Source organism: Mustela putorius, unplaced genomic scaffold (genome assembly GCF_011764305.1).
Source record: "Mustela putorius furo isolate JIRA1106 unplaced genomic scaffold, ASM1176430v1.1 tig00000508_pilon_pilon_pilon, whole genome shotgun sequence".
Classification (NCBI taxonomy): Eukaryota; Metazoa; Chordata; class Mammalia; order Carnivora; family Mustelidae; genus Mustela; species Mustela putorius.
The window spans coordinates 18,678,774-18,705,201 of NW_025421402.1; the positions used below are offsets into that span (position 1 = coordinate 18,678,774).

General features: G+C 39.6%; 1 protein-coding gene across 5 annotated transcripts; it reads right to left on the reverse strand.

Annotated features, from left to right (window-relative positions):
- Positions 1 to 2,465: 2,465 nt before the first annotated feature.
- Positions 2,466 to 25,777, reverse strand: BPNT1 (3'(2'), 5'-bisphosphate nucleotidase 1). 5 transcript variants are annotated; one of them, XM_045081161.1, is made up of 11 exons: positions 25,676 to 25,727; positions 22,781 to 22,830; positions 20,283 to 20,410; positions 15,050 to 15,154; positions 13,188 to 13,295; positions 12,031 to 12,079; positions 9,995 to 10,086; positions 8,833 to 8,877; positions 6,539 to 6,736; positions 4,128 to 4,233; positions 2,466 to 3,085 (listed from the first exon to the last, which is right to left on the reverse strand). In XM_045081161.1, the coding sequence occupies exons 3-11, from the start codon at positions 20,400 to 20,402 to the stop codon at positions 2,937 to 2,939; spliced, it is 972 nt and encodes a 323-aa protein (XP_044937096.1). In that variant the 5' UTR covers positions 20,403 to 20,410; positions 22,781 to 22,830; positions 25,676 to 25,727; the 3' UTR covers positions 2,466 to 2,936. The 5 variants fall into 5 exon arrangements, with proteins under 5 accessions (XP_044937096.1, XP_044937097.1, XP_044937094.1 ...); XM_045081162.1 differs by having other exon boundaries at positions 25,578 to 25,677; XM_045081159.1 differs by lacking the exon at positions 22,781 to 22,830 and having other exon boundaries at positions 25,676 to 25,777.
- Positions 25,778 to 26,428: the final 651 nt, after the last annotated feature.

Below are 26,428 nucleotides of genomic sequence, written 5' to 3' on the forward strand. Positions count from 1 at the left end.
GTAAGACAGGAAGGAAAACAGGTCTGGCAAAGTATTTGGCCCCAGACTGGTTTTTTTGAGATGCTTATAATATATCTAGATGAAAATATCCCATAACGTGTGCATATTATAACTCTGAGGCTTAGTTGAAACGTCTTGCTGGAGTTGAGTGGTTGTTGAAATTGTTGAAATAAACCAGGAAGAGGATGGAGCTGTGCTATGTAATATGACGAGAACTAGCCACATGGGGCTATTTAATTTTTTTCTAACAGGTTCGTTAACATATAGTTCATATACCATATAATTCACCAATTTAAAGTACGCAATTCAATGATTTTTGAGTATATTCAGAATTGTCCGATCATTAAGATAGTTTTAAACCATCACTCCAAAAAGAAACCCTGTACCTTTTGCTTTAGATATGACTGACATCTTTTCATCCAGTTTTCAGTGCAGACATCACCTTCCCAGAAAGGATAGCCGCTTTATGCAAAGGAGATCCTCGGGGCACCCGGGTGCCTCAGCCCCTTAAGTGTCTGCCTTCAGCTCAGATCATGATCCCACCATCTTGGGATCAAGCCCCCAGATCAGGCTCCGGGAGCCTGCTTCTCCCTCTTCCTCTGCCCCTCCCCCACTCCCTATGTTCACAGCCCCCCCCCCCCCACTAGTCCTCTCTGCCTCTCTCTCTCAAATAAAATCTTTAAAAAATAAATTAAAAATAAAGGAGATCCTCCTCCAGCCCCCCCCATCCTGCCCCTGTTTCTAGCTAATCTTCCTAATTGATTTCCTCTGCACCTTTACCACAAGCTAAATGATATCATTTACTTGTTCCTTATCTGATTTGCTTCACAAGCATATGCGCTCAAGAGAAGAACAGACTCACACCAGTGTTACATACACCACTAAATGTTGAGTACCTAGAGCAGTGACTAACATATAGCACGTGTTCAAAACATTATTTGTTGAATGAATTAATGGAAGCCACAGTGAGGGAAAGCATGGTATTTGGCGGGGGCGGGGGGGGGACTTTAAATGGTTGAGCATGGGTATAAGTTAGTGATCAGAGTTGACGCTGGAGAAGGAAGAAGCCATGACATTAGAGGTTCATATGCTGTGACAAGAAACTTGTATATTATCCTGAAGGCAACAGGAAGCCCTAAAAGATTTTAAGAGAGTGGCACTACCAGATTTGATTTTGGGAAAAATCACCCCTGAGGATATGATAAGTAGAACGGACAGAAAGTACAGCGCGGACAGGCAGATTAGTCAGGAAGGCATGACAATGCTCTGTGGAAGAAATAAAGGAGCATGAGGGTGTGAATTAATGAATAGGCAATGTGAATGTGGATGTGCAAATATGTCTCTTGGATAACTCACTTTTAAATAGCAACCTGTAGAAAATGCCTTCAAAGTTTTTCTCACATTGCACTTGGGTTATTATTTTTTTTTTTTTAATTAGGTTTAGTCTCTTCTTTATAGATAGGGAATTGTGTTCTTAGAGGGAAGAAAATGGATTTTGGAAGTGATTTCCAAATTTGGCCAGTCATTAGGTTCACCTTAAGGATTTGTAAAATAATTTAAGGAGGGATGGGAAAGAATGAAGAGCTTTGTAGACATAGTAATTCACAGACACCTGGGAGACATCAAAGCAGGCTCTTGGGCATAACCTAGAACTTGAGAAGTTTTTTGCTTTGTTTAAGTAAGCTCTTCGCCCAAGGTGCAGCGGGGATTGAACTCACAGCTCCTAGGTGAAGGGTCACACACTTTACTGACTGGGCCAGCCAGGCGCCCCGTGAGCTCTAAACGAGATAAAGATTCTGGAATTAAGGACAAACAACCCAAATGAAGCCATATGTGTGGATTAGATCATCTGTTGAGAAAGTAGAGGGAACCTAGAGAATCCTGGTGAATGTTGACATTTAAGGGAAGGGAAACAAAGAGAAACCAAGAAAGGAGACCAAGTAGGAGTGGCTAGAAGAGGGAAGAAGAAAGTCACTGAGAAGAGAGTCAGAGGAGACACAGGAGTCATCGAAGATGTCAAAGCCACAAAGACCTCTTCAGGCTAGATTACGGAGGTTCTGAGGATATTATCTAAACTTCAGTGATTATCAAACTCCCTGGAGTAGCCCTCTTAAAATATACAGAATCAAACTGCTGGGATGAGCCTCTGAGTCTGTATTTCTGAAAAGCCTCCTGGGTGATTCTGATAGAAAGTTGGGTCTAAGAACCATTAATTTAGACGACTTACCTAATCCAGTAACAGAGACATTTATTTAAAAGCACCGGAAAGAGACCCAAAAATGTCAGAATAATTTTGATAGCTTATGTTATAATCTCCCCTTGTAAAGAACTAAGGTAATTACCCAACTGGCCAGAGCTAGGCATTACAATGGCACCGTAAGAATAAAGTAATGTCCATGGTAGAGACTATGTCATTTTCAAATGCTACTTAAAAATTTTAAAAGGTGGTAAAGAACATAAAAACCTAGAATTAAATAATTTATTACAAAGAAGTTTTTCCATAAATCTGTTTCATCAACATACATGACATTTCAGTAAATTCTTAACTGGAGTAAGGAAAACTTAAAATTACTGTGAAAAACAAGAATGAGATTCAGGTAACAACTTGTGATTCTGTGCCCTAAAGAAACTGTTCACAGTAACAGGAATGTTGATTAAACAATCGACCAGAATAGCGAGTTGAAACTAACCCTTCCTTTCACAAGGAGGAAAAGAACAGTAACACACTTACTTTATAAATCCTTCTGGCCTGAGTCAATAATTAATCAAGAAATTTTTTCATTACCTTTTTTACTGCTAAGTGACTAAATATAAATCACTGATCAACAATGATTTAAGTGAAAAGGGAACTCTAATAATTTCATCCAATTCATTTTAAAGTATATTATTCTGAGAATCAAGTGTCCATCTCCTAGTTAAGTAAATGAGGTTTTCCTTTAAGGAACAAGTGCGTTTTTCACAGACTGTGGAACTCGACTTGCATAGTAGTCGTAATCGCGCAGTGTGGCAAGGACGCCTGCGGAGTTCATGTGCTTCACCTCCTTGTTATACTGAAGGGCATTTCCATGGATATCAGTTAACTTGCCTACAGAAGAAACACCAATACAACATTAGTGGCTGGCCGGATCGTTATGTTTCTAGGTATTTTTAAGTGCCTCTTACTTCCCTATGGGATAGTTATCAATTTATTCTGGATAAGATAGGAAAAGTAATGAGTGACTATAAAGGCTTAAGTTTTAATTCACTTAAATTTAAAACTATAGAACAATTTTGACTAACTGAAAGATAAAAAATTATTTTTCTCCCTGATTCAAATCAATTTCATTTAGCATTTTTAATTCCTATTTCTTGGTATCAGTTGATTTCTCTTTTCCTGAGATGATTACTTTTTCGGCTGGTTCTACCCCATCGCTACTATTCCCATTTTCAAAAGTGTTTTCTTCATTCTACCACCAAATATTAATACTTGATTAAGGTTTAAATGAAGTATGCTCATCAAATTTAATTGTGTCACATTATAGTTTATTTAGCATCCTAATGAGATAGAATTGTGATGAATTTAACTCCCTTGTCATGTAATATGCTGATGAGATATGAAATTGGATAATATACTAGAAGAAAGGATAGAACAAAAATCAAATGTTTTGTTTAAGAGTAGAAGTCAATTTATGTCTAATGGAAACTGAAAATCTCTTACTATGCATATATTTGTAATGTATTTGTCAGATTTAGAAAAATTCTAACTCTGTGATCTTAAGCACTAGTACTAAAACATTTACCAGTTTTGGCTTAAATGAAACTAAGTGAGGTGAAGACAATGGTGATGACCATTTTACTTTTCAAGAAAAAAGAAACCCTAGAAGCATTAAATCCATAAATCAATAAGGGTTTAATTAAGTCAACTATATGTAGATTGAAGTCCAAAAGATAAACAATAATTAAAGAAAATGAATTTGCTGAAAAATTGACATCCTCACTTCTGAAATGCAGGGGTTGGACTGGCTAATCTCTAGGATTCCTCTGAGCTTTTATGGCCTCAGAATCTCGGTAAATATAATGAAAGATTCTGTCGTAGCATAATAAAAAAGCTGTAACACCTGTAATTCCCCAAAATAAAAGGGACTGACCTCCCACAGCATGTAAAATGACTTCTGGAGCACAAGTATCCCACTTCTTACATCCAGGACTCGCAAATACATACGCAGAGGCTTTGCCTTCAATCAGCTGAATGATCTGTAGGGTTGGAGATAATAATTATCCCCTGGCCATGAAATGATTAAAGAATAAGAGAAACTGCTTGTTTCTACCAAGTGTATTTCATCCATTCCTCTGTCAGACTCAACTTAGGTGAAAGCTATTAGCAGGTTGAAAGGAACATGAGTATTATGGAGAAATATACAGAATACAATAAAATATAGAATCATACAGTGACCTGGAGTGGGGAGGAAGTGGTTAAATAAGCTACAAGGATGAGATCAGAACAGTCTTCATAGTCTTTATTAAATAAATAAAGTTTTCTTTTTATCGTGTTGCTTTTTTCCTACTGTAGACACAATGTACTGTATATTATAGAAAAATTGAAGATTTTTAAGCCTGTAGACTAAAGGCTAGAGGAACATCAAGTAGTGCACTCATGTATAAAATGCATTAAGTCCAAATACCTATGCAATGTTGACAAAGAAACTAACAAGTAGTTTCTTAAGTCTTTGGAGTCCTACTACATATTACCATTTCTTCACCAAAATATGAATTTTTAAATTGTCATCTTAATAACTCCTATAATTCTCAAACAAAACTGAGGGTATTTGATAGAATCGACATGACTCTAAAGAGTAACCTGCTATCAGACTTTCATGAGTCATTTACTTATTTTTGGGTTACACCATAAAATAATCAGTACTGTAAAATTCAGGCCTCAAATATTCAGAGGAAGAGAGCAGCTGAGAAGAGGAGGAAAATCTCAATGAATGCAATGTAACCAATTACTCTTCTTAGTACTCTTCAAGAACACCTTCAAACGATTAAACCTTGCTGTAGACCTCTATGTAAAAGGGTTTTCTTTCATTGAACAAATATGTGTCAAGTCTTATTATGTGCCAAGAACTATTTTGGGTCTGTTTTCTTAAGGGAAGAAGGGCCGTAGCCTTCATTAGACTCTTAAAGAAGTCCTTGACCTGAAACAGTTAATAACTGCCCAACAAGTTAGTAACATGCCCAGAAAAGTTAATAATTGCCCCACCTTTTATAGGAGAAAAGGTGGAGGATGTACAGGGTGGGGACTTTGTTCCTAAAGAGAATGGTGCCCCTTGGGAATAAAACACATAATGAGATTTTTGCAGTTAAAAAAGTAAGGGCAAAGAGAAATCACACCTGTCACTATATTTAGTGAATAAATTTTTACTTGGAAATGTTTTAGAATTTTTTTCCCCCAAATACTATTATTTTTAAACTCCCATTTTCATCCTCTCACCAGTAAATGCTTTTGGAAAATCTAAAAATAGTTGATTATTGCTTCCAAAGGGTAGGTAAAGAAAAATGAATCCCACGCAGTTCAGTAAGTATTTACGATTTGCCTTCCCTGCGCCAGGGACACAAGTGTGAGATGCACTTGCATCGGGAACTACAGCCAGTCTGGTATCCCCAGGGTCTGAGCTGGGGGATGGCATGAGATAAGCCTGGGGTGTGTTCAAGGGGGAACACACCAAAATATAAGGGAATTAACATTCCATTCTCACAGGCTTGGGTTTTAAACTGTTGTGCAAGGAGTTATCCAAGAATTTGGGGCAAGGAAGCGATATACAGTAAGTTTTGCATTTTTAACTGCTTTGTGTTACTGTGAGGCCCAGGACTGAATAGACAGACCAGTTGGAAACTACTGGAAAGTCTGGGTGAGAGATATGATAAGTTTTAACTAGGGTGGAGGCAGCTGAGATGGACAAAGGAGACGTTAGGGAGGAATTAAGAAGATACGGATGCGATATGAGGAAGGAAGGAGTCTAGGGTGACTTTCAGGGGGCTGGCTGGAGCAATTAGGCAAAAATGGTGGTACCATTAAGCAGACAGGAAATAGGAGGAATGCGTGTAGGGGCATGAAGGAAAAAGGAAGAGATACAATTGAGCATGCTGAATTTGAGATATCTGAAGCCGCAGACCCAACTGCCCAGTTTCACAACGTTCTCGGCAGGATGGACGCCTATGTGAAAGAATGGGGAAAGCGTCCAGGAAGGGGAGGCAGGCTCATCCTTTGGGTCCGCAGAAGGTAGGTCTAGGAAGTAACCCAAGAGGGTCCTCAAGAATACGAGGGCTGGCAAGAGACACAAGATGTCCCCCTAATGACTTGCATTAGCACAGAACTCTCAGATAAAAAGACTCGAACGATAACATTTTTAAAAAATTCAAATGTTGCTGAAATGGGCTTTTAATAGTCAATTACAACCTCTAACTCCTTCTCCCAGCTCTTATTTCATGTTTCGGAAATGCTCGGGATCTCTTTCCATAATTCAATTGCATTTCAGCAGAATGGCAGACGTGTTCATACCTTATTTCCTGCTCCTCCAACGCGCAGCACGTCATCAGGGTTCATGGCGGTGACACAGTCAGTCACCAACTTGTTGCTATGCGAGCGGGTCGTTGTAATGATGTGTTTCCCGGCGGGCGCCTCTTTCAGCTGGAACCCAAAGGCACCTAAACCTAAAACTCCCCAGATTGTCCTTCCCAGCGTGGCATCGGGTCCTGCCTATGCAAGTGAGTGAAACAGCAGCAATGTTTGTAATCATCTGGAGAAAAACGTCAGCCATACAGAGACTATCGCTTTAGGTTTGCATCCTGATTTTTTTAAAAAATAAAAATATGACAATGTAATCTGATAAAGAACAAGAACAACATCACCCACCCTGAGATTTTCCTGAGATAATCAACTGAGCCTTCTCTTGTTGTTCTGGTTAAAAACTGAGTTTGAGAGCTACTGGAGGGAACTTACAGTTATTCCTTCAAGTCCTCAGGAAGGGAAACATCATATACTGATTCCCATGTCTCTCTGCGTCAGCCAGTGATCTCATTATTGTATTTGAAAATAGCTGTTTGCAAAAGGTACTCAAGTCCCCAGGAAATGAAACACGATGTATTGATTACCACTTTTCATTATCCAAGGAACAAGGATCTTGTGAATATGGGAATAGGTAATGGCAGTTATGTATTTTGCTGCTATAGAGACAGGCTGAACAGGCTGATACTGAGGGGCAGCCGGAGACAATGCGGTCAGGGTTAAAAATTGTGCTGACAATTGTGCTGGTAAAAAGGGCAATGACAATGCAATCTCAGCATCTGTATTTCCTTTGCAGAGCTCCAAGAATTTTCAAACACACGGTTTTAACTATACACTTCATGCAGAAAAACGTAACCCAATACATAAAATGATTAACACAGAGTCATCATAACACTATTATGTTAATACGGTAAACATATATTGTAGACATACAGATATTTTACTGAATACTAAGTAATACTATTTAGTATAGCAGGTGCTAGACTAAATGCCTTACATGTATTATCTCATTTAACCCCCCAAAACTCCATGAAGTAGGGGATTATCATCCTTGTTCTTCAGATGAGAAAAATGAGATTTGGCATCATTGAAGTAACCTGCCCAAGGACTCCAGGAAGATCATAACCAAACTCAGGCTCATCTGTATTCCAAGCCAGTAGTCTTCATCACTAAACTATACTGCCCCATTTTCCTTATTAAAATGCTTCCAAACAGGGGTGCCTGGATGGCTCAGTGGGTTAAGCAGCTGCTTACGGCTCAGATCATGATCCTAGAGTCCTGGATCAAGTCCTACATTAAGCTCCCTGCTCAGTGGGGGGTCTGCTTCTCCCACAGCCCCTCCCTCCCGGTCATGCACACGTGCTCTCATTCGCTCTCTCTCTCGCAAAAATAAATAAATAAAATCTTTAAAAAAGTAAAATGCTTTCAAACACATCTTAGTCGCCCACTAACAGTACCCTGCCTGCCGTTACAGTGAAATACACCTATGTTGCAGGTTGGATTTCCTGGGAAGCAAACTCTGCTATAGAATATTTGCTAAGGGTCTGGACCTGGGTCTCCTTCTTTCTTTCTTCTTCTTTTTCTTTTAGATTTTATTTATTCATTTATTTAGAGAGAGAGAAAGTGAGCAAGTGCAGGGGAAAGTGGCAGAGGGAGAGAGAGAGAATCCCAAGTGGACTCCGCACTGACCGTGGAATCTCACTTGGGGCTCGCTCTCATGACCCTGAGATCATGACCTGAACTGATATCAAAAGTCAGACACTTAACCCACAGAGCCACCCGGGCACCCCTGGACCTGAGTTTCAATCTACAGATCTGTCAATGACAACTGGGAGGTCTGGGGGCAAGTTACTTGCCTCAGTCTCCTCTTCTTTAAAACAGGAACCAAGTTTCCTTAAAGGTCTGTGGTGTGTATTAAATGAGATAATGCATGTGAATCCCTTGAGTCTGGCTGGCAGCACACAGTAAACTCATGATGAATTTTAGCTATTGTTATTATATTGATGGTTACTAAAAATAGAATGTTCAGTCCTGAATACCATAAACAGAACTAAGCAACTTTTCCACTTTTCGCAACAAATTGTAAGGCATAAGCAGGAGTGGATGGTGGACGAGAGGAACAAGAGAGTGCAGAGGAACTGTGGTAAAGGGAAAGGCAGCAACAGGAGAAGCAGAACAGGAGGAAGTGAACTGGGACAGGGGACGGACAATGGCCACCTGGGGTACCACAAGTCACCTGCCTCTTTTCTACCTACTAGTGGGGTCAAAACCCTAGCTATTTTTCTCACCTTTGCTTCATTCTTGTGTTCCCTTAACTTCTGCTTTTCATTGTTCTGTGGAAAACGAATACAATGTTTCTAATCTCAGAAAGAAGTGATAGAAAGTATTGATAACCTCTAAGCACTGTGATCTTCTTCTGATGAAAGGTGCCATGCATTACAACATTATCTATGAACTATTTGCCCCTCTTTTAAGTAAAAGCGTTAACTTACTTGAAAGTCTACACAAAAACCACAAGCTTGTGTCTTCCTATAACGCTGTATAAACGTTAAAGTCATATTAAAAGAATTCACGGACACTTAAGCAATTCAATATGGGAGACTTTCCCAATAATCCACTATTTTTGCTAAATTTAAGCAGCACAGGATTATAAATAAAAAAGTTATAATCATATTCATGAGAAACAAATTTATCTTAGAAGCAGAGATTAATCCTGCTCTAAACTCAAATTAGAAATTCAGTGGTAATAGTCCCCACTCTGGTTACTTTGCTTCTCCAAAGTTCTATCAAGATCACACTAATGTAAATACCTCAAATATTTTACTGCAACAATTTCCTTTAACGTTTAATGCAATTTCATGGTATATTTCTGCTTTGGAATTACATTAGTCTCTGGCTTGTAAGAAAGACAGTTTCTTTGGAGTAGAAAGAGCAGATTAGAGAGCCATAGTAAGACAAATGAATGCAAGAGCGTATCTAGTTCTGTTACCAGTGCTGACTGCAATTTAGGTGCTATGCAGTATTACCTGGCAAACAACATGGCTAGCATCTTTCCTTGGTTGAAATGGTTCATTTCTTCAATTGCTTCTAGAACCACCTGCAAATCAGGTGTCTCAATGACGAAGCTAATCAAGAACCATGTCAGTAATTCCCAAACTTCCACATTTGAATCAAGAGGCATCCATAAAATACATACATATATGAATACATACGGTGTGTCTGCCTATACACAGATACATACATATGCATTCCTGAGAGAAATACCTATGCCCTGAGAGGCTCTGATTCGACAGGTCTGGGGTATGATCTGGGAAGCTGTATTTTATAGACCTTCCCAGTAACTATATGGGAAACAGAGCTAGAAACCACTGGTTTAGATAACATCAGGAAATCACAGAACACTCTACTTATGTATCTAATAAAGTATTTTTGTATTGTTTATAGTAATACCTGGTAGTTGTAATATGGCTGGTTAATAACGCCTGCTATGGCTTTTCCTTCATAAGCAATTCCAATAAGGACTGTCACGTTGTCGAGAAGACCTGTGAAGAAGAAATGAGTATCAAGCTCAATTATATAATTTTCTGACTTATCATCAGCACATCAATTGTTCCAAGTTATTTTTAGAATAAAGGTAAGAAATCTATGATGATTCAGCCACGATCAATCCTACTTCTGAAAAAATGCACAAATTATAAGAGATAGCTGGCCAGAGACAGAAGCAGGCTTTGACTTCTTTGGCCACTTAACTGAGTCAGTAGACACGGTCTCATTAGTCCATTTTGTATATCAAATGAAAAAACCAGCCATGACTCTGCAGCCATTACTGTTAGATTCCTGTCCTCCTCTGCCACCACCCATGCCACTGCTGCCTGCTGGTTCACGCTCTACTCCAGGATTACGGTCTAGACCTGCATTTCAAGTCTCCAGGGTAAGGGTTCTCCAAGTAGAGTCCGCAGATTATCAAGAAGCATCAGAACTAATTGGCATAATTTTTTTTAAAGATTTTATTTATTTATTTTTCAGAGGGAGAGCGAGCACAGGCAGACAGAGTGGAAGGCAGAGTCAGAGGGAGAAGCAGACTCCCCGTGGAGCAAGGAGCCCGATGTGGGACTCGATCCCAGGACGCTGGGATCATGACCTGAGCCGAAGGCAGCTGCTTGACCAACTGAGCCACCCAGGCGTCCCAAGCATAATTTTTTTTTTAAGTAGACTCCACAGCCTTAATGGGGCTCCAACTCACAACCCTGAGATCAAGAGTTGCATGCTCTACTGACTGAGCCAGCCAGCGGCCCCTTAATTGGCATAATTTTTAAAACTGATTTTCTGGGTCCTTCCCAGAGCCAGTGAATCAATCTCCAGAGGTGGATGTCAACATCTAAGCAATCTACCTGGGTGTTCTCACACACACTAAGCAGTCTAGAGCTTCCCTTAGAGTGACATTTCACTGTGCACACATACACACATACATACATGTGCACATACACTGTGTGACTGACTCAGATGTATAGGTATGTCTCACCCAAGGACACAGAGAGTTTTTTCTAATGATTATGAGAAATTTTTTTTTTTTTTTTTTTTTTAAGATTTTATTTATTCGACAGACAGGCATCACAGGTAGACAGAAGGCAGGAGGAGAGAGGAGGAAGCAGGCTCCCCACGGAGCAGAGAGCCCGATGTGGGGCTTGATCCCAGGACCCTGAGATCATGACCTGAGCCGAAGGCAGAGGCTTTAACCCACTGAGCCACTCAGGCGCCCAGAGAAATTTTTTTTTTTTTAAGTCATGAAGCTGAGAACCAATATAACAAAACTTATATAGATCTTGGTTTCAAAATTAAAACTCTAAACTTATATATGCTCTGCTCCTAAAACCTAAAACTCTGGCTCTGAGCCTGGTCTTTTTACTTTAACGCTGCCAATTTTACTTTAATGTGCTGCTTTCTAATTTTTCTCATCTCAGACAATTTCAGAAAGGAGAAATATTGTACCGTGTTCCCAAACCCATCTCTAAAGGTGAACCATGAGTGGGAAAACAGCTCATAGTTGGGGGGGGGGCACGAGGGGGCAGGGGGTGTGGTTGGAGGGGAGGTATTTGGTGGTAGGGGAGGGGGTGACTGGGGAGGGAGGGGCAGGAGGTGGCTGCAGAGCACAGCTGTTTGTTTTCTGCCCCAACAGAGCTGGGGATTCAGCACAGTCCCTCTGGTAACCCTAGCTTTGTGTTAGTTATTCCCACCTGGGGGACATCAGAATCATGGCACTGGTAGAGGTCAGGGGGTGGTATGTGAAGGGACTGAATTTTCTCTTTCCCGGTCTTGACAATCGCTGATATACAATAATAGCGAGGATGAGCAGAAATACCGCTTTAGAGCATAAACATAAAATATGATATGGGTTGTTATGCAGCAGATGAAATATTAGTTGTTTTTAACTAAATATCATATTCTAGACCCACTGCTATCAAAAACAAATACGAGGAGATACCAACCTTCAGTATATTCCTTGGTACCATCCAGAGGGTCAACCCAGACCACAAGCTGAAATAAAGGGAAGTATCTAAATTAAGCATACAACATTTAAAAAATAGGTTTAAGTAGATTAAAAATACCTCTTTCTTCATTTTTAAAGTTATATTTTGAATTGCTTAAGTTAATGTCATCAGTTTTACAACAGTAAAACACCTTACTGTTTCATAATCATGGAAAAAGTCCATTTAAATTAGAGGAAAGTCCCATCTACGAATTTGGAATAGGAACTGCTTCACTCATCCATTTACTGTCACCTGAACACTCAACAAAATGCCACGAACACACTGAGGTCTGGCTGGTGGTACAGGGAAAACTTTAAAGTGGCACCAAAATGTTTTAAACAGTGTGTGGCTGCTACTCACTCTAACACATAAAGGCTGATTAAAAAAAAAAAATTAAGACGGTCTAATTTTAACTTAAGGACACCATTTATGTCCAGCAAAGAAAAATGAACAGTTTATAAACTGACAGTAGACAGAAGAAGAAATCCCTTTTACTTAGAACTTCAGTATGACTCAGGCTATGTAGCCATGACCCACCAGAATTACAACGCTTGGCAGGAATCTGGGAATAAAGCCCCCTTCTCCCAGAAGACACCATGTCTCACTGTCCGTGTGCCTTCCCTCCCTCAAACAAAGCACCTTACTCACAGTAGGTATTCAATGAATGTGCGTTAAATAAATCAAAACTCAACAACTAAAGAATTAGGATAATTATCTGAAGCCAGAGATTTAATTTAAACGGCTCTATAAAGGAAGCGAGGTGAGTTTTATGGCCTTCCAAACATAAAATAGCAACCTATTTCACCTCCTTCCAGCCTCAATTACCAACAAAATATTTTACTACCAAATCTACTAAAAAATTAGATGCTCTCCCTAGAAGTATTTTTAGTAATGGTTTTAGAGAAGAAACTGACGGGGTGAGGAACCAAGCCCTAAACCAACAGGTCACACATTCCCTACGGTCGCCTAACACTTCTTTGCTGTCCCTTAAAGATTTCAAGTTCCTGGAGGCCGCTATTTTATGTCTACCAGCTTTTCAACCCTAAAGGCAAATTTTATTTACTAGAGCACAAACAGAGGGTCAACAAAGACTTAAGAAATCCTGTGGATCATACATCTTCTTCTTTAATAGCACTGTACTGGGTTGGGCACGGCTGCTGCAGTATCTCCTCCCACTGACCATCTTCAATGAGCTCTTGGTCCACTTCTTCAAAAGGCAGATCCTAAGGCAGATAACAAGGATGGTTACTGAAGCTGTTTGGTATTCACAGAGCACCCATTGTCTTAGTGACAGAAGAAATGCGGCATCAGAGTTCACCAGACCTTCCTGTTTGTCATTTATGTCTAGAGCTTAACTGAGTCAAAAAATAAAGCACACTGAATAAAGCTGCAAAAATGACCACATATGTCTGGTCAAAGTTGACTACGAAAAAAATCCCATCTTCATTATCCTGAACAGTTAAAAAAAAAATCTAAGTGTTAGAAGCTTATTTAAGTAAGTGCCTCTGCAATGTCCACTGACAGATGAATGAAGATGTAGTCTATATACACAATGGAATCCTATTCAGCCATCAAAAATAATGAAATCTTGCCATTTGCAACGACGTGGACAGAGCTAGAGGGTATTATACTAAGCAAAATAAGTCAATCAGAGAAAAACAACTATCATATGCTCTCATTCATATGTGGAATTTAAGAAACAAAACAGGATCATAGGGGAATGGAGGGAAAAATAAAGTAAGACAAAATCAGAGAAGGAGACAAACCAGAAGAGACTCTGAATCATAGGAAACCAACTGAGGGTTGCTGGAGGGGTATGGGGTAAACGGGCATTGGCACGTGATGAAATGCACACTGATTATTAATAAGACTGATGAGTCACTGAACTCCACCTCTGAAATTAATAATGCATTACATGTTAATTGAATGTAAATAAAAAACTAATCAAAAATAAAAAAAATTAAAAGAGTTCTGACTTCACTCTAGTTTCCATGGGAACACTTAAATGGCTTCAAATGCCTAAGCTGCCCTCAACAGGATTCAGTATGTAATAATTCATCATGAATTAATCATTATAAACCTATTTGAAAGCATAAGATTCCTGCCCTTTATCATCCTAAGTCCTTAATAAACACATTCTTAAAAAGCAAAATAAACAGGGGCGCCTGGGTAGCTCAGCCATTGAGTGCCTGCCTTCAGCTCAGGTCATGATCCAATGACGCCCCATGTTAGGCTCCCTGCTTGGCAGGAGGCTGGCTTCTCCCTCTCCCACTCCCCGTGCTTGTGTTCCTCTCTCACTGTGTCTCTCTCTGTCAAATAAATAAAATCTTAAAAAAAAAAAAAAAAAAAAAAAACTAAGTAAGTAAGTAAGTGGTTCTGACATGAGATACTTCTTTCTCAATTACATAAAATATGAATTCCTTCACTTTCAGTGTTACAGTCACTGGACAAGTGTGCAATTAAAAAAAAAAAACAACCAGAAACAACAAAATCCCTTTTATTCCAAAGGTCTAGAACTCTGTCCATCTCTTAGTTTGCATGCTAAATATTACAACAGGAACCCTATCTTCTGCAGTTAAGAATTGAGACATCTGCCTAGAAATGGACTAAAATATTTTATAATCGGATGTTTCCTTCAAGTCCAAGGAACAGGCTAATTATTTTGCTGTTAAACCATCAGATGTAATGCTTGAAATAATGACAGTACAGAAGTCATTAAAAAGTGGCAATTAGGGCGCCTGGGTGGCTCAGTGGGTTAAGCCGCTGCCTTCGGCTCGGGTCATGATCTCAGGGTCCTGGGATCGAGCCCTGCATCGGGCTCTCTGCTCTCTCTCTCTCTCTGCCTGCCTCTCTGCCTGCTTGTGATCTCCGTCTGTCAAATAAATAAATAAAATCTTTAAAAAAAAAAAAAGTGGCAATTATAAATCCATATGGTAAACAGTCATTAAAAAAAGAGTTCATTCCTTACAAGTCTTACCTCTTCCCCTATTATTGTTAGTTTGGGGAATTTCCGTGCCAGCGAAGAGCAAATGCTCATTTGTGCCAATCGGTCAGCTTTGGTCTGCAGGTCTGTTGCACAGGTCTGCAATAAAGAATGTAAATTTTAGCAGAACTAATCTGAAATAAGTTGTCCTCTGATTCCTAATGCACGAGTGTTTATGTCATTTAAGTTGCACTGTTTTTAGATTCATGGAACTTAACACCCAATGAGTCAACTAGTTTCCTGGCTTGGTTTTTCTCATGGGGTTTATAGTGGTTAAAGTTTGGAAAGGAGCTTTTAGATTATAAGAACACTTTCTCCCCCAGTTGATAAATTCCCTACATTAGATCTCTAGATCAGGGGCGCCTGGGTGGCTCAGTGGGTTAAGCCTCTGCCTTTGGCTCAGGTCATGGTCCCAGAGCCCTGGTATCGAGCCCCACATTGGGCTCTCTGCTCAGTGGGGACCCTGGTTCCCCCTCTCTCTCTGCCTGCCTCTCTGCCTACTTGTGATCTCTGTCTGTCAAATAAATAAAATCTTTAAAAAAAAAAAAAAGATCTCTAGATCAATCTTCTGCTTAAAAAGATGAAGGGACAGGAGATTCATAAATTTTCATGGCAGTCAAAGCTAAAAACTATCTTGGGCACCGGGATGGCTCAGATGGTTAAGCATCTGCCTTCGGCTCAGGTCATGATCCTGGGGTCCTGGGATCGAGTCCCACATCGGGCTCCCTGCTTCTTGGGAAGCCTGCTTCTTCCTCTGCCTCTGCCTCTGTCTGCCTCCTCTCTCTGTCTCCCATGAATAAATAAATAAAATCTTTAAAAAAAAAAAAAAAGCTAAAAACTATCTTTAGCTATTTGAAAGATATTCCCAACTTGTATCTTTCTATAACTTCTACTCACTAATCTTCTAATCTACTAAGCATCTACTTTTCTAATAATTCAACAGGTCCTCATGATGACAGAAAGAATTTTCTGTTTCCAAAATATAAAAACTATGAAAACAAACAGCAATTACATTTGATATATTTAGCTCACCCACAGCATTCTTACTCAGTCCCTACCATCAGATAGTCATTCTAGTAGAAGACTGTGGAAAATCTTTCAAATGACAGCCACAACGTCTTCAATAGTCTGCTTTCACAGAATTATGACATGTTGCAATTTATACATGCCTGATTAGGTGGAGTTACAAAATTATTACTTTAAATAGTAAAAATTTTACAATACTTTTTAATGAAACAAGGAATGACCATGAAAATCAAAGACTTGTATGCCATGCTTAAGTCTTCCAGTTACCTACATGCAAAATACTAGTCTGCTGGCATACAGGGCCCCAAAGACAGAGATCTTTGTTTTATTTCCTAAAGAATTGTGTCTGGCACACCAGAGGTGTTCTAGAAACATCTGTGGAAACTTCCTAAAAGAATTGTTAAATTTGAAGATGACTTCTGCATCAATCAAGTCTGGACACTACTCTCTAGAGGAAGGCAGATACATTGCCAGCTATTAAGTATATGAGGAAAGCTATCCCAACCTTTTTCTAGTCCAGGATAATATTTCCTGCTCTTTCTACTGACATAATGCCAGACCTCATCATTCTGAATCCTTTGTGTGACAAATTTAATTCTGCTCTGTCTCTTTTAATGAGGTATCAACAAAGTGCCTGACCAGTAGAGAGGACAGGGCGATTGTTACCTTTTTTACCTTCTATTACCTAGAAGTGCCTGACCATACAGAGGAGAGAGCAATCATTACCTTTTTTCTTATCTATTACCCAGAAGTGCCTGCCCATACAGAGGACAGGGTGACTGTCACCTTTTTTTCTTATCTATTACCTAGAAGTGTTTGACCATCCAGAGGAGAGAGCAATCGTTACCTTTTTTCTTATCTATTACCTAGAAGTGCCTGCCCATACAGAGGGTAGGGCGATTGTTACCTTTTTTCACCATCTCTTACCTAGAAGTGCCTGACCATATAGAGGACAGGGAGATCATTACTTTTTACCCTCTATTACCTAGAAGTGCCTGACCATGCAAAGGACAGGGCAATCATTACCTTTTTTCTTATCTATTACCTAGAAGTGTTTGTCCCTACAGAGGAGAGAGTGACTGTTACCTTTTTTCTTATCTATTACCTAGAAGTATCTGCCCATACAGAGGGTAGGGCAATTGTTACTTTTTCTTATCTATTACCTAGAAGTGCCTGACCATACAGAGGACAGAACGACTATTTTTTTTTTTAAATCTATTACCTAGAAGTACATGACCAGTACAGAAGGAGATTATTACCAGTACAAAGGACAGGGAGAGTAGTACTAGACATATCCTTCAGGTACAGATAATAGGGAGGTTATTACCAATACAGAGGACCGTGAGATTATTACTGTTTTTCCATTACTCCTTAGCTATAGGCTACAATGTGGCACATCTAATATAATCACAGCATAAATCAATTTAAAAATAAGTGATACTAAGGAAACTATCTGAAATGATTGATGGTATTGGTAGTGGTGGTATGATGGATCATTTTTGTTCACTTTTTGCTACTTTTCTGCATTTCCTATTTTTTATAATAGAAAAAAAAACTTTTAAAAAGGCTGTAAGATTAATAGCCTTCTGAAGTCACTGAATTACATTATTGGCTTATCACTGAGCATTTATGCTGTCAACCAAAACCTCTTTTTTAAACAAATGTAAATCAGATTTACTTTTTATCACTTGAACATGAATATTTTGGGAACTTATTAATTATTCCTGATATAATATCCTGTTGGGCTTGGCCCTCTTTTCTCAGTGTTTGTAACTTTTTGAATACTTATTCTGTGATCGAATATGCTAACTACCCTATCCAGGTTCATTTTATTGATAAATTTGGTAAGTATGCTCTCTATATCCTCCTGTTACACAACATTTTTGAGAAGATACATTCAATGATTCTTAAAAACTGTATTTGTTAATGGTTAAAGAGAAAAGGACAGAGTTGGAAGCGGAGTCCTCTGATCTGTCACCGAGAATCTTTTCTTGGTTGATGTGAATCATGAATTAAAACGAAATGTTTGGGTAAAATTGATCACCCACTTGTGAATATACCTAACAGTGGTTCAAGATGGGGGGATGGGACATGTCACGTCCATATTTATCAATGGCTTGAATCTTTTTTGACAATGGAGACTATAAGATTTTTTTTGAAATCAAGATATATCTACTTCCTATACTATTAAACCCATAAAGCTATCGAAATTAGAAGTGAGATTTATTTAACTTGTTCTTGTGATTTTCATTCCTTTTTCTTAAGCTATTTTATTTATGTAATCTCTACACCCAATATTGGGCTTGAATTTATGACCCTTAGATCAAGGATCAAGTGATCTTCTGAGTCAGCCAGGCAAACGTCTTGATTTTTATTCTTAATTTTTTTTTTCTAGTTGGGGGTGCTGGGGAGAGGGGGAGGAAGAGGGAGAGAGAGAATCATAAGCAGGCTCCACATCCAGCACAGAGCCTGATGCAGGACTTGATCTCATGACCCTGAGATCATGACCTAAGCTGAAATCAAGAGTCAGACACTTAGGGTGCTTGGGTGGCTCAGCTGGTTAAGTGACTAACTTCAGCTCAGGTCATGATCCCAGGGTCCTGGGATTGAGCCCCATGTTGGGCTCCTTGCTCAGCAGGGAGCCTGCTTCTCCCTCTCACTCTGCCTGCTACTCTACCTGCTTGTGTTCTCTCTCTCTGTCAAATAAATAAATAAATAAATAAATAAATAAAAAGAGTCAGACACTTAACTGACTGAACCACCCAGGCACCCCATTCTTAAATTTTAAAAGCACTTATGTTGAATGTCCTATAATTAGCTCATCTGAGTTTATTACTAAGTTGTTTTTTACTCATATTTTTGGTTGTCTTTTTTTTTTCTGCTAACAGCCTTAGACAGATGTTTGATTTATCATAAAGGAGTGACTTAACTACAACTCTATTTATAAATCATTTTAATGTTAATGGTTAATCCTACTCTGTAATTTTCTCATTTGGGCAAAATTACAATACCATCTTCTTTAAAAGTTATGATAAAAAGTGAATATATGGAAACTTACATTTAAACATCATAATGAGAAATGATAACTAAATCTTGTAGAAGAAATTACATTTTAAACTAGAGGGCCACCTGGGTCAACAGATGGTTAAATACCTGCCTTCAGCTCAGGTCACAGTTTCCAGGTCCTGGAGAAAGAGTCCCAGGCCCCCAGCTCAGCGGGGAGTCTACTTCTTATTCTCCCTCTGCCTCTACCCCTGCTTGTGCTCTCTCTGTGTCTCTCTCTAATGAATAAATAAAATGTCTAAAATTTTTTTAAGAAAATAAATGAGAACACATGCATGGTAGGATTTTCTTTTAAGAACCGTCACTAGGGGTGCCTGGCTGGCTCAGTTGATAGGGCCTGCGACCCCTGATCTCACCATTGTGAGATCAAGCCCAAGGCTGGGTATAGAGCTTACCTAAAAAACAAAAACAAGAAGAATCAACTCTCTTGATAAACTATCTGTCTGATAATTTACCCAAGTGTTTTTTTTTAATTTACCTGTTTTTATTTTTATTTATTTATTTATTTATTTATTTTTAAAGATTTTATTTATTTATTTGACAGAGAGAAATTACAAGTACACTGAGAGGCAGGCAGAGAGAGAGAGAGAGGGAAGCAGGCTCCCTGCCGAGCAGAGAGCCCGATGCGGGACTCGATCCCAGGACCCTGAGATCATGACCTGAGCCGAAGGCAGCGGCTTAACCCACTGAGCCACCCAGGCGCCCTTAATTTACCTGTTTTTAATTATCACACTGAGGGAAAATAAAACCACAACTTTGTCTTGTGTTTCTTTTCCATGAAGAAAAAAATGTAAAGCTCTGACTATCAGGAATACTTATTTTTATGCCAGATTTTACCAACATGGCAAGTTCACTAAGGACTAAGTGTCCTGTAAGAGATTTCTTTAGGATATGAAGCTTGGTTACAGTGCTAGACAGCAGTCAGAAGGCCTAACCATACAAATAAAAGTTTGGGATGCAGGAAGTCTGGAGTCATTTTCAAAGCAGAAATAGAGCTCATATGAACTAAGGGTCTAGCGATCTCCATAGAGGAGACATTATTTCAACTATTGAAGTCTGTCCAGATTATTACATCCTTTACTAAAATGTGAAGGAACAAAAACAAAGTTGGTATGAAATGAGACGAGACTTTCAGTACCTTCTCCACAATACCCAGGTCTCCTTCAGCAATAACACGTCTGACTATGGTTCCTGCCTTTTGAGCGATTGAATAAGCTGAGGCTACAAGCCGCATCAACACGGTGTGACCGGAAGCCATGATCAGTCCTAAGGGGAAGTTAAGAGAAACACCGTTACTTTCAAAGTCAACTACTGGTTTCAGTCACTTGAATTTAATTCAACACATATTTACCGAGTACCTCACTGTACAGATCCTTTAATAAATACTTACTAAGAGACTTGGAAAAACTTCTATGTCAGCATTAGCTCTCTCAATAAATTTCATAGTATTCTTTCTTTCTGCAGATGGGACATTTTGAAGCACGGGGAAAACCGTCCCAGGCCCATGAGCATGTGACAAAGTTTTATGTCTGAGGGGTATGTGTGCATGTGTAAAGGCCGTGGAAAGTGCATCAGGGGCTAAAAATACAAGATACAACATCTGCCATAAATGAGCTAATATTTTGGTGGATTGGGAGTAAAATAATGTAACCTAAAATCTGTAACATAAAACTGGTGAGAGCCAAGAGAGGTACGAAGAGCATAAGGGATGTGGGTGTATGTGCGGGGTGATGTAAAAAAAAAAGAGGAGTTGCATGGGATTACAGTTAGTTTCTAAAAACCAATGAATATTCCATTAGAGATTAAATAAAATTTAATCTACTGGCTATTTACTACCGTCATCAGAGGCCAAATAAAGAGAAGGTGCAACATACCTAATTGGGGTGAAGATTAATCATCTGGAAAAGTAGTGAGTGTCAGAATAGCCACTGGCCCAATGGAAAATATGGGAAAAACAGCCTTCAAGACAAAGTGTACACTCCTCTTTGAAAATACAAATTCAAACCCTGCAATTTTAGTGACTGTTCTGAGGCTGGAATGTACCACCCAGACCCTCTTCAGGCTGAAGGACATTTCCCCAGCTGCTGAGAGTGCCACCAAAGGATGGCTTTTAGCTGCCACCTTTCTTTGGGAATTTATGTGCTAAGTCACTGCACCTGCAACAGAGGGGATGGGTTGGAAGGCCAGTCCACACTCCAACCGTGCTGCCACCCCAATCTACTGGGTCATCCTGGCTTCTGAATGCCCTGCTCCGTTGGCTGAATGAGGCCTTTGCTGAGACTGCATTGTGGCCCAACTCCCCACTCCCCAAGGCATCACTACCTTCTTCACCCTTCCCATAAGTGATCCCAAGAACACCCTCTAACAAACCTCTTGGACTTTTTCTCAGAGTGCTCACAGGGAGCCAAATGATGACAAAAACTCTCGGCCCTCTAACTGAATCAGGTCAATATTATTTCAGTGCAACAAAGGAACACAATACAGAACAGAAGAGACACTATGAGCCTCAATTCAGCAAGTCACTATTCTACTGCCAATTTCTGACTACACATTTGACCTGATGTGCCTTTCGAGCTCTTTACATCTTTTTTCTCTCATTAACATTCCAGTCACAAGGATTGCGAACATCAGTTGAGACAATAAACAAGGGACAGGTTTGAAACCCTCCAGAAGAACAGAATTGAATTTGATGTAAGGGAATGAATCCCTCTGTGGCCAGGAGCTGTCTAGAATTAATATGAAAATAAAGTTGAATTCCTATGTATTTAAATTCTCTTTACCTTATTACATCATAATCAGGCTAGATTCATTTTATTGGCAGGCTGGGTAGAAAAACAGCTTATGCAAATTACTAACACTCAAACAGAAAACAGGAGAAATAATTCGGCAAACACTTTGTTGACCTCACCTCCACCCTCCACTTCCTTATCCATGACCAGCCACACATCTGATTTATTCTGCACTGGAAATGGTAGTCTTCAGGCAACTAATCACGTGCTACCCAAATGTCTTAACTACTGAGCATATTATAATATGTGCTGGCATGTTCATACAGTCCCCATGTTATATAAAATGCCATTGGTGAAAAGCAGATCACTTTCCCTCACTGTATGGTAGGTAGTGCTGTACCTTTTCACAGATATCACTTACATTTGAGCCAAGTAAGCAGTCATTCCAGCCTTGTCAAGCTTCATATATAACTAAACCACTTCCTTTTATATTTGCCACATCCACAGTGTTTTCTTATAAAGAAAACCGTTTAGGCTTGTTCTACTACATTCCTCATAAAGTACATACTATATGAACTGCCATTCAAAGCTAACACCAGTTGCATAAGAATGTAACAGGTTTGATGTAAAGCAGAACAGTGATTTTTACAGAGATCCCGCAAATCACTTTTAGTTGGCAAATAAAATAATTCTACCAATTTCTCTGAAATACTTCTTTAGTCTAAACATAATTAGTAATGAAATATTACTATCCCCTGGTCTAATATTTTTCTTACCTATTTTTTAAACAAAAGAATACACTTTTGGACCTTAATAAAGAAAATGAATCTAATCATATTATCAAAACACATCTGGAAAAGAGGTTCCTGTTAATTGTGCCCCCTCCCAGAACCCAAACGAGAATCACCTTGTTGATACTGATGGAGATCACACAACGCTGTCGCTGCCGCTGAAAAGCTACGGGCAAGTTGTAAACTTCCTTAGAGCGGATCAGGTTATATACACGAAACTTCCTTCTCCAACAGTTTTACGCCTTCTGCGTCCTAAAGCCCCACCCTTTGTGAACACAGCTTTCCAACGGCTTACTCAAAAGCAGGATAAGATAGCTAAAGGCACAGGCACTGGAGTCAACCACCAGTGTTCAAATCCTGGCTCTGGCATTTGTTAGCTGTGTGGTCTTGGGAAAGCCACTTAAATTCTCTGTGCCTCGATCTCTAAAATGGAGTTAATAATAGTATCTATAGGACAGAGTTTAATTATTAAATGAGTAATGCAGGTAAAGCACTTGTAAGGGTCCCTGGTAGAAGGCAGCACTAAATCACACTGGCTAACCATTATTGTGACAATTGTCCTCATTACTGGCTATCCTGCGGAGACATCAGGGTAGTGTTCAGAGCAAAAAAAATCCTGTATCTTCTGCAACATCATTTTGACCCTGGGGATGTAATCTGATAACCAATACAACCCACAATCATGTTGCAGATTCTTTTTCATAACATTCAGGGCTTGAGGCTTGAAATACAGATGAAAAAAGGTTGTATGCTACTTAAGGGTATCAACCTAACACCTCATCCTTTAAAAAAATCTTTACAGTAGCCAACAGGGCTAGTTCTGAAGGATTAAAAACAGGAATCAAATGATCCATTTCCTTTGATAGCTTGAGAAAGGTATCTTGAATTGAATATAAAGGTGGTAAGCACATGAGGATTAGGGTCTAAAATTGAACGATAGGGGTGCCTGGGGGGCTCAGCCAGTTAGCTGTCTTCGGTTCAGTTCATGATCCCAGGATCCTGGGACTGAGTCCCACATTGGGATCCCTGCTCAGCGGGGAGCCTGTTTCTCCCTCTTCCTCTCCCCTAACCCTGCTCTTTCTCTAACTCTCTCTCAAATGAATAAGTAAAATCTTTTAAAAATGAATGACTGAGGGGCACCTGGGTGGCTCAGTGGGTTGAGCCTCTGCCTTAGGTTGTGGTCTTGGGGTCCCAGGATTGAGCTCAGCATGTGGCTCTCTGCTCAGCGGGGAGCCTGCTTCTACCTCTTTCTCTGCCTGCCTCCCTGCCTACTAGTGATCTCTCTCTCTGTCAGATAAATAAATAAAATATTTTTTTAAAAAAATGAATGACTGAGGTCCCGATCAAAATGCAAAGATTAGGGGCGCCTGGGTGGCTCAGTGGCTTGGAGCCTCTGTCTTTGGCTCGGGTCATGATCCAGGGTCCTAGGATGGAGCCCCGTGTTGGGCTCTCTGCTCCGTGGGGAGCCTGCTTCCTCCTCTCTCTCTCTGCCTGCCTCTCTGCCTACTTGTGATCTCTCTCTGTCAAATAAAAAAATAAAATCTTTTTTAAAAAATGCAAAGATTATATCTTTTGAAACGTGATCAAGTGATGCTAAGGTTCAAGGTCATCTGGAAAAATAAAAATATGAGCATAACAGAGCAAATTCTGAAAAAAGAACAGTGAGCCAAGATACTCTCCTTACCAGTTACCAAAATATGATACAAAACAGTAATAATTAAACAGTTTAGTCCTGGGCAGAATGATCCAAACACACTAAAGGTGGTATTTCAAATCAAACACACTAAAGGTGGTATTTCAAATCACAAGGCAAACTGTGAAAAAATGGTGGAACACTTACTTATCTTTAAAAAAAAATGTTGGAACTTTCTTTTGTATTCTTTGTATCAACATACATTCCAGATCAATGCATGATTTTAGAAGTAAAGAATAAAACCATAAAAGCATGAGAATAAAACTGTATGAAATATTTTGCAAATTTGGTAAAGGACTTTTAAACATGAGAAAAACTAAGAATCTATAAAAGAATATATTGACAAATTTGAATAAAAATTAAGATATCTATGTAATCAATTGCCACAAGCAAAGCAGAGGACTGACAAAATGAGAAAAAAAAATTGTATCATGTACTGGACATCTAGTTAATTTTGATTACGGAAAAGGCTTTTACATTAATATGTTAAAGATTAATAATCTAGTAGAAAAATGAGCAAAGGACACAAATAGGCTATTCCTATTAAAAGAAAGACAATGGCCCTTAATTACATGAAATGCTCAACTTCATTAGTTATGAAAGAAATGCAAATTAAAACAGCAAAAGATGATTGCTCATGTGTAAGACTGACATAGATGAAAAGGCCCAGTGTTGGCTAGCCTGTGAGGGAACATCGTTCTGAGAACTGTGAGCAAGGATGCACAGTGGTTAAAACCTCTTAGGATGATTTTGAAAAGTTAACTGAAAGTCAAAGGTAGGTATCTTTTGAACTAGCAATTATATTTTCAGGGATACCTGAATAAATCAAGCAAGCCTACAAGTATGTAGGATAGATAGTACGAAGAAGGTAAGCTATCCGAATGAAATTTAATTTCAGACGAAGGCAGTCTCTAATTTGAGTGCACTAACGAGCCCACTGTCTAGGTCTGCCTCGTTAATTCTGCAGCAAACAGCCATGAGAAGACCCTGGAGCACGAAAATAAACGCACCGATCAACAATTAAATCTCTGACACTCAAGAATCTAGGTCCGAAATTGGAATATCTGGAGAGGCAACCTGACTCGTGCAAACTTTTTTCTTCTTAAAACATAAATCCCTGTAATCTCCTTCTATCTGTGCAAAGGGGTGGAGTTAGGGGACCAATAAATGAGTCAGATCGGACCAAGGCCCTTGTCCTGACTCGCAGGGGAGAAACTTACAGTGACAAGCCTGGAACAAAGCTAGACGGAAAAGACCTGAAGGGTAACAACAGCAACAACACAAAGCTACCGAGCAACAGGTCCCTCTAGTCCAGTACCTGGCCGCCTTCCTGTCAATAGGTCGTACGTTGGTGGTTGTAGGACAAACCTACCGCAGCTACTGAGCATGCGGGAAATTCGGCGCAGGCGCAGAACAGCTACTCCCACGGCCGCCGGTGACTCCCGCCCCGCCAGAAAACTCCATTTCTCCGTGTTTTCCCCTGAACTCTCCGGCGGCGTGTGTCGCCTACTGTCACAGCGAGAGGTGTGCGCACTTTGAAGATTCATTCTGATTTCTGGCGTCTTCCGGTCCACTTTGTACACTCTTAAAATGTTCAGGGGATTAGCAATACCGCATTGCGGTGATCGGCGACGGCCTACGCCCAAACTCCAGGTGTCCGTGGACTGGCTTCAGGTCCACGGTCCACCTCTGCCTCCGCTCCCAATAGCAAAACAGCTTTAGGCAGAATGGTCGCTAGTGCTTCCTTTTTCCTTTTTCTTTGTTTTTTTATTTTACCACTTACAAGATTCTTAAAAGGGCCTGTGACCCTTTTGTATGCTTGCCAGTAAGTCCAGGGAGACCCTATTTTCCTGACCAGATAATGATTTGTTACGTTCATGATCTGGGGGTTGGTTGGTTGTTGGTTTTTTTGTTTTGTTTTGTTTTGTTTTTGCTTTTTGCAGAACAGAAGAAAATCTACTTATGATTGTTATTGCACTAACAAAAGTAAACACAAACAGGCAAAAGCAAAAATTGCCTCTTTATTCACTTAGACTTTCACCATATACTTAAGGAGCACACTTTTTTGTGC

Coding starts and splice junctions, on each gene's coding strand:
- BPNT1 (XM_045081159.1), bottom strand. CDS start 25,745: ATGCTCAGTAGCTGCGGTAGGTTTGTCCTACAACCACCAACGTACGAC. Junction 20,411..25,675: donor ATTGACAGGAAGGCGGCCAG/GTACTGGACTAG, acceptor ACTTCCCCTTAG/GACTGATCATGGCTTCCGGT. Junction 8,878..9,994: donor AGCCATATTACAACTACCAG/GTATTACTATAA, acceptor CGTTTTCCACAG/AACAATGAAAAGCAGAAGTT.